Source organism: Myotis brandtii, unplaced genomic scaffold (genome assembly GCF_000412655.1).
Source record: "Myotis brandtii unplaced genomic scaffold, ASM41265v1 scaffold1306, whole genome shotgun sequence".
Lineage (NCBI taxonomy): Eukaryota > Metazoa > Chordata > Mammalia > Chiroptera > Vespertilionidae > Myotis > Myotis brandtii.
Window position 1 is genome coordinate 119,056 of NW_005354619.1, and position 8,489 is coordinate 127,544.

The 8,489-nt window shown below is 40.9% G+C and overlaps 1 protein-coding gene across 2 annotated transcripts in view; it reads right to left on the reverse strand.

Annotated features, from left to right (window-relative positions):
- PBDC1 (polysaccharide biosynthesis domain containing 1) overlaps positions 1 to 8,489 on the reverse strand; it is a 26,850-nt gene that overhangs the window by 4,108 nt on the left and 14,253 nt on the right. Inside the window, exons 3-5 of one of the 2 annotated variants that reach the window (XM_014534519.1) lie at positions 7,754 to 7,790; positions 7,220 to 7,279; positions 6,582 to 6,722 (exon numbers count right to left, since the gene is read on the reverse strand). In XM_014534519.1, the coding sequence (XP_014390005.1) occupies positions 6,582 to 6,722; positions 7,220 to 7,279; positions 7,754 to 7,790 (238 nt within the window). The remainder of the gene's footprint in view (positions 1 to 6,581; positions 6,723 to 7,219; positions 7,280 to 7,753; positions 7,791 to 8,489) is intronic. The other variant, XM_014534518.1, reaches the window with a different exon arrangement.

Sequence of the window (8,489 nt, forward strand, 5' to 3'; positions counted from 1 at the left end):
AAAAAGGTAAAGATAAAAATTATGAACAGCAAATACATATCTATCAACAAGTGAATCTAAAAATCAAGTGAATAAATAATCCAATGAACAGAATAAACTTGTGAATATAATAGCATCAGGGACATAGAAAGGGAGTGGACTGACAATTCTCAGGGGGAAAGGGGTGTGGGGGGTGCGCGAAGAGACTGGAAAAAAATCGTACACCTATGGATGAGGACAGTAGGGGTGTAAGGGCAGAGGGTGGGGTGGGAACTGGGTGGAGGGGAGCTATAGGGGGAAAAAAGAGGAACAACTGTAATAATCTGAACAATAAAGATTTAATTACAAAAAACAAAAAACTGAGGTCTAAAACCCAAGCTGGGTCCCCCAGCAGAGAGCACCAGAACTGAGAAAAGTGCCCACATAACATTAGACTGTGAAAAACAGTAGGGTTGCTGTCTGCCAAGGAGAGTCAGGCACCCTCTTAAAGGGCCAAAGCACAAAATTTTGTGTGCAGCCAGTAGAGCAGCGGTTCTCAACCTGTGGGTTGAGACCCCTTTGGTGGTCGAACGACCCTTTCACAGGGGTCGCCTAAGACCATCCTGCATATCATATATTTACATTACGATTCATAACAGTAGCAACATTACAGTTATGAAGTAGCAACGAAAATAATTTTATGGTTGGGTCATAACATAAGGAACTGTATTTAAAGAGCCAGAAGGTTGAGAACCACTGCAGTAGAGGGAGGACAGAGTGGACAGGAGCTGTGTGATCAGAAGCCATGGATGGGGCACACACCTCAGTTTCCTATGCTGAGTCATTCTCTCACACTGTGGAGGACATCTTTCTCAGGCAGACCTTTGCCATCCAGGAAGTTTTTGCCTTGGGGGGGTGGGGGGGAATACAGTTACCACACCCTATTGAAAAACCCCTTGCTCCACACTGTGGAGTTTATGAGGACCATTAAGAGACTAAGAATAACAATTAGCTCCAGGCAGAAGCAATTAACACATCCTGTTGGAAAACTTCTCACCCCACTGTGGACCATTGCCTGAGGCTACTCGACTGAATCCCATCAGTCTGCAGGCAGAGGCAGGTCTCTGGAGGCTTTGAGTCTTTGCCTAATCTAATTAGTCAGAAACAGTTTGACACTGTCCTGCACTAGAGATTGGGAGACATAGCATATCTACCTAATACACAGTCACAAATCCAAACAGAGAGCCAAAATAGGGAGATAAAAAAACAACCCCCCAAAAGAAAGAATTCTCCAGAAGAGCTAAATGAAATGGAGATAAGAAATTTATCAGACATAGAGCTCAGAATAATGATGGCAAAGATGATCAATGGCATAATAAAAGATATAATAACTGTGTGGAATGATATAGCACTAATAAAGAACATAGTGGAATGAAAACACAGCAGAATAGGGGAAGCCGAGGATCAGATAAATGAAGTGGAAGATAGGGTAGAAAAAAATCATGCAATCAGAGAACTAAAGAAAAAACAATTAAACAACAGTACATCTTAAGGGAGCAGTGGTTAACCATGAAACTTAACAGTATTTGGATAATAAGTTGCCAGAAGGAACGAAAGTGAGCAAGGAATAGAGAACATGTTTGATGAAATAAAGGCAGAAAACTTCCTTAATCTGGTGAAGGAAAAAGAAACACAAGTTCAGAAGGCAGAGAGAGTCCCAAGTAAGAAAAACTCTAACCCAGCCATGCCCAGAAACATCATCAATTAAATGCCAAAAATTAAAGACAAAGAATCTTAGAGACAGCGAGAGAAAAGCAATATGATACTTATAAAGGAGCTCCCATAAGACTGACACCTGATTTCTCATAAGAAACTCTACAGGCCAGAAGGGAATGGCATAAAGTACTCAAGGTAATGGAAAGCAAGGATCTGAAACAAAGATTACTATGTCCAGGAAGGCTATCATTCAAAATAGATGGTGACATAAAGAGCTTCCCAGACAAAAAAGGCTAAAGGAGTTTATCACCACCAAGTCAGCATTAAAAGAATTGCTAAAGGGACTCCTATATTGAGAAGAAATAGAGAAAGAAACCTAGGCATACAGAATTAAAATGGCAATAAATAAGTACCTACCAATAATAACATTAAATGTAAATGGATTAAATATTCCAATCAAAAGACATAGGGTAGCTGAATGGTTAAAAAATATAACCCAATATATGCAGTCTACAAGAGACCCACCTCAAAACAAGACACATAAAGGATGAAAGTGAAGGGATAGAAAAAAATTTTCCATGCAAATGGAAAATAAAAATAGCTGGGATAGCAGTACACTTATGTGACAAAATAGACTTCAATACGATGGCCATCACAAGAGACAACAAAGGTCACTATATAATACTAAAAGGATTGATCCAACAAGAGGATATAATCCTGTTAAACATATACGCACCCAATGTAGGATCACCCAAATATATAAAATAACTTCTACAGAACTTTAAGGGAGAAATTGACAGCAATAAAGTCATAATGGGGGACTTTAAAACCCCGCTGACTTTAATGGATAGACCATTCAGACAAAAAATTAACAAGAAACAGTGACTCTAAAGGACACACTGGATAAGATGGATTTAATTGACATTTATAGAACATTTCACCCCAAAGCTGCAGAATACACATTCTTCTCAAGTGCACATGGATCATTCACAAAGATAGATCACATCTCAGGACTCAAAACAAGTTTCTGCAAGTTAAAGAAGATTGAAATCATATCAAGCATCTTCTCAGATCACAGTGGAATGAAATGAGAAATCAAGTATAGTAAAAAATACCCAGAAACATTCATACACAAGGTGGCTAAATAGCATGTTATTAAACAATGAGTGGTTTACCAATGAGATCAAGAAAGAAATCAAAAACTTCCTGGAAACAAATGAAAATGAACATACAACAACCCAAAATCTCTGGGACACAGCAAAAACAGTATTAAGAGGGAAATTCATAGCACTACAGGCCTGCATCAAAAAAAAAGGAGAGAAATTAATATTAAAGTATTTAACCCTACAACTTAAATAACTAGAAAGAGGACAACAAGAAAAGCCCAGAGTAAGTAGAAGGAAGAAAATTATAAAGATTAGAACAGAACCCTGCCCGTGTGGCTCAGCAGTTGAGCTTCGAGCCAGGAACCAAGAGGTTGCCAGTTTGATTCCCGGTCAAGGAACATGCCTGGGTAGCGGGCTTGATCCCCAGTGGGGGACGTACAGGAAGCAGCCGATTGATGATGTTTCTCTCTCACTGATGTTTCTATCTCTCTACCCCTCTCCCTTCTCATCTCTCTCTCTCTGTCTCTGTCTCTCTCTCTCTCTCTCTCTCAAAATCAATTTAAAAATTTTTAAATATGTATTTAAAAAAGATTAGAGCAATTAGAGCACTAAATGACACAGAGACTAAAAAAAACAATGCAAAAAAAAATCAATGAAACCAAGAACTGGTTCTTTGAAAGGATAAGCAAGATTGATGAACTGTTAGCCAGACTGATCAAGAAACAAAGAGAGCCATAGCTAATCTGGCTAAGTGAATAGAGCATCGGCCTGAGGACTGAAGGGTCCCAGGTTCGATTCTTGTCAAGGGCACATGCCTGGGTTGGGGTTTGATCCCCATTAGTGGGCATGCAGGTGACAACCAATCGATGATTTTCTTTCATCATTGATGTTTCTATATCTCTCCTCCCCTCCTCTCTCTGAAATCAATAAAAATATTTTTTAAACAATTTTTTTAAAGATACAAAGAGAGAGGACCCAAATAAATAAAATCAGAAATGAAAGTTGTGAAATAACAACTGACACCACAGAAATAAAAAGAACTGTAAGAATATACTATGAACAACTATATGCCAACAAGCTGGACAATGTGGATGAGATGGACAAATTCCTAGAAAAATACAATCTCCCAAAACTGAATCAGGAAGAATCAGAAAACCTGAATGGGCCAGTAACAACTGATGAAATAGAAGCAGTAATCAAAAAACTCCCAGCAAGCAAAAGCCCTGGTCCTGATGGCTTCAGAGGGCAGTTTTACCAAACATTCAAAGAAGAACTAACACCTGTACTCCTCAAACTATTCCAAAAAATTCAAGAGGAAGGAACACTTTGAAGCTCTTTTTATGAGGGAGGCCAGCATTATCCTAATTCCAGAACCAGAAAAAGACACTACAAAGAGAATTACAGGCTAACATCCCTGATGAGCATAGATGCTAAAATCCTCAACAAGCCTGGCCGGCGTGGCTCACTGGTTGAGCATTGACCTATGAACCAGGAGGTCATGGTTCGATTCCTGGGCAGGGCACATGCAAGAGTTGTGGGTTCGGTCCCCGGAGCGTGCAGAAGGGAGCTGAACAATGATTCTCATTTTGTTGTTGCTGTTGTTGTTAATCTTCACCCAAGGATATTTTTCCTTTAATTTTTAGGGAGATTAGAAGAGAGAGAAACCAATCAATGTGTCAAGAGCATGAGCCCTTGACAAGAGAGAAAATCAATGTGAGAGAAACACATCGACTGATTGCCTCCTGAAAGAGCCCCGACCAGGGCCTGGCCCAGGGAGGAGCCTGCAACCAAGGTACATTCCCTTGACCAGAATCGAACCCAGGACCCTTTGGTCTGCAGTCTGACACTCTATCCACTGAGCCAAACAGGCTGGTGCCAATAATTCTCTTTTACCATTGATGGTCCTATCATTCTCTCCTCCCACCCTTCCTCTCTGAAATCAATAAAAATATTTAAATAATAAAAAAATAAAATCCTCAACAAAATATTAGCAAATCAAATCCATCAATATATTAAAACGATCATATACCATGACCAAGTGGGGTTTAGTTCATAGATGTAGGCTGGTATAATATTTACAAATCAATAAACATGATACATCATATAAACAAAGATGCCTTACCTAACTAATGCAGGAGGCTGGTGAAGTCAGACCCAGAGAGGGTCTTCTACTTTCTCAGTAAGGAAAATAACCATAGTAAAAAAGAGTAGGTTTCTTTTTCTTTTTTAATATATTTTTATTGATTTCAGATAAGAAAAGAGAAGGAGAGATAGAAACATCAATGATGAGAGAGAATCATTGATCAGCTGCCTCCTGCATGCCTCCTCCTGGGGATCAAGTCCACAACCCAGGCATGTGCCCTTCACTGGAATCAAACCCTCAGTCTGCAGGCTGATGCTCTATCCACTGAACCAAACCAGCTAGGACTGATTGCTTGTTTCATTAGCAACAAGTTTGTATTCTACCTATTGTGTCTTTAGACTGATATTTCCCAACATGAATAATACTTTTACCTGACAAAGTACTTAAATCCTTTACTACAGAACCAAACTTGATTTCTTATTTTTAATAATCCTCAACTTGGGATATTTTTTCCATTGATTTTTTTTTTTTTTTTAGAGAGAGCGTGAAATGAAGGGGGAGAGAGAGAAAAACATCGACATGAGAGAGACATATTGATTGGTTGTCTCCCGCACGAGCCTCGACCAGGGACAGAGCCTCGACTAGGAACCAGGGATTGAACCTGCAACCGAGATACGTGCCCTTGACCGGAATCGAACCTGGGACCCTTTAGTCTGCAGGCCATCCACTGAGCCAAACCGGTAAAATGGAGTTTTTGTTTTGTTTTCAGTTATTGGCTAAATGATTATTCATCCCCACTGAAGCACAAATAAGACAAAGAAGGCAAGAATTTGACCCAAAGTCACAAAGTTAAATTGTAAGAAAGAAATCTATTCAGTAGAGGCAATTTTCCAAAGATCAGTTAACATCCTGATAAGAGTTAAAAGTTTACATTCTTCATCAACCAAGGGCCTACTCTCAGGGAAATTTTTTCACAATTATATGAGTTATAGTGCTCTATAAAAGTACAAGCTAATCAAGTAAACAATGGGAAACACAAGTTTTAGCATGACCTGTGATAATGTCAATTTAAATCCAGAGAATCCAAACACCTCCCTGTACCCTATTTGCCAATCTTCCTTCCAAGTGTTCCAGTTAAACTACTCACATAGGTAAATTTATTCCTCCACTCTTGAAAGGGCTGGGTGGTTAGGAATGAAATGACCAAGTCAAAAAGGTAGAAAAATAGATTCAATGAACATATAAAAAAAACATAAACCAGGAAAACAGTCATTTCATAATTTACTTATTGGTTGATCTATCTATATAAACAGGGAATATGCTAATTAGCCGAGCATCAGGACCGCTCAGGATGAGCTGCATGTGCAGAGGGGCGGGAGGGGACTGCGTGCCACCCCCACCCCAGCGGCCGTGGGGAGGCTGGGGCTGGGGGCAGGCCAGAGTGGAGACACAACACACAGGAGCACCTGCCCCCACCCCAGTTGACAGAACACGGTGGCGGGTGCTACTCAGGTCAGGCGCGGGTCCTGGCCCCTGGCGGGGTGCCTCCTCATGCGATTTCAATCACGCGCTGGGCCTCTAGTAACTACATAAGAGCCCTGGTTCTTTATTTGTTTTCCTTAAAACACTCCCCTCCAGTTTTAAATGTATAAAAATGTATTCATCATCAATAATTGTTGGTCAGATGCTAGGCAATATTTAAGAGAGAAAATTCTTACCTCTTTAGCTGATACTGATTTAAGTTCTTCTGGATCCAATATATCTATCCTGAGTTTCTCAAAATTTTTCCGAAATTCAGAATAGATTTGGTCATCCACTTTGGTGAGTTTCAGGAACTGTGGGTCAACTGATGAAATCAGCTGCCAGACAATAAGACAACATACATATGCTAGTCTCTAATTTACTACACTTCTATCCCCCCTTCCTCGAAAAACTTTTCAGGGCAGAAGAGTTCATTAGGAAATATATAAACAGCTTAGGTTCAAGATGAAATCATGACATAGTTTTAAAGGGTCATAATATCCTACAGTCCATTTCACCAATTCAAATGCTTTTGGCCTTGGCACTGCCTGGCTATTGCCCTCTATGGTTCATTCATTCAGTCAACAAACATTTATTAATCGCCTACTATGGGCCCAGCACCCTTTTCTTAGCAACAGAAATATGGGAAAAGAGGCTCAACTCATCATTGTCAAGACAAAATTCACTTCCACACCCCTGTTCTCTGTGGGTAAGATCTTACAGTAATAAAAATTATCTCCAAAACACAATTGTTTAAATTGCTGAGAATAGTGATTGGCAGAAAAAGAAACAGTACATGTTTAATTCTGCTTAATAATGATGACAGACAACTCACCTTGTAGTAGACTTCAGCATGCTGCATTGCTCTCATGGCCCATGCCATCTCAATATCAGGCTGCAAAGGAGTAAAAAATGCCAGGTCAGGGACATTAAAATGGCGTCAGAGTAAGTAGATGCTGCACGAACATGCTCCCAGGGCCAAATGAAAATTACAACTAAAATACAGAAAAACTTCCTGAATAATCACTGGAAGATTCACTAGAGAGAACCCTGATAACCAAAGATGGAAAGTAGAGACTGCATACAGACTGGGAGGAGGGGCAGAGGCATAAAAGGGCTAGCCAGGCTTTCACAGAGAGCAGCTGAAGTTCTGGAGAGATATCTCAGCTGTGGGGGGATGCCACTGAGAACTCTGAGGTCTAATCCCCAAGCTGGGCCCCCAAGCAGAAAGCACCAGAACTGAGAAGGGTACCCACATAACATCTGGCTTTGAAAAACAGCAGGGTTGCTGTCAGCTAGGGAGAGACAACTGGAAATGCAGGTCCTCTCTAAAAGGGCCAATGCACAAATTTCTTGTGGAGATACTCACCTGTGCTGTGGCAGAGGGAAGGCAGAATGGACTGGAGCTGTGTAAGCAGAAGTCAGGATAGGGGGCTCTGAGGTTAGAGCTCAGAAAGCAGATACCCTCTTTCCTGTGCCAAGTCATTCCCTCATGCTGCAGAGGTCATCTTTCTCACGCACACATTTGCTACACAGGCAACTTTGCCTGGGGGGAAGACAGTTGACCCACCCTATTGGAAAACACCTTGCCCCCCCCCCCCCGCAATGCAGAGTTGCTCAGGCCCATTAAGAGACTGAGAATAACAACCTCCAGATAGAAGCAACTGCTCTACCCTGTTGAAAAAAATTTCTTGCCATGCCTGTGGATGATTGCCTGAGGGCAATTTGAGACAAAATCCTATCAGTCTGTAGACAGAGGCAGTCTCTGGAGGCTGTGAGTCTCTGCCTGATCTACTTAGTCAGAAACAACATTTGACACTGTCCTGCACCAGATATTGAGAGACTTAGCAAATCTACTTAATACAGAGTCACATACCCAAACAAGCAGCAAAAAATGAGGATACAAAGAAACAACCCTCAAATGAAAGAACAAGAGAATTTTCAAGAATAAGAGCAAAATGCGAACAGAACCTGGCTGGAGAACCTAGCGAGAGAACCTGGTTAGAGAACCTCGCTATGCTGATCAACTAAATGCTGCCTCCGTGTCCTTCATTCTTCGCCGACTCCATCCACACCTTTGGGAATCCCTGGACCTGCTGGGGTTG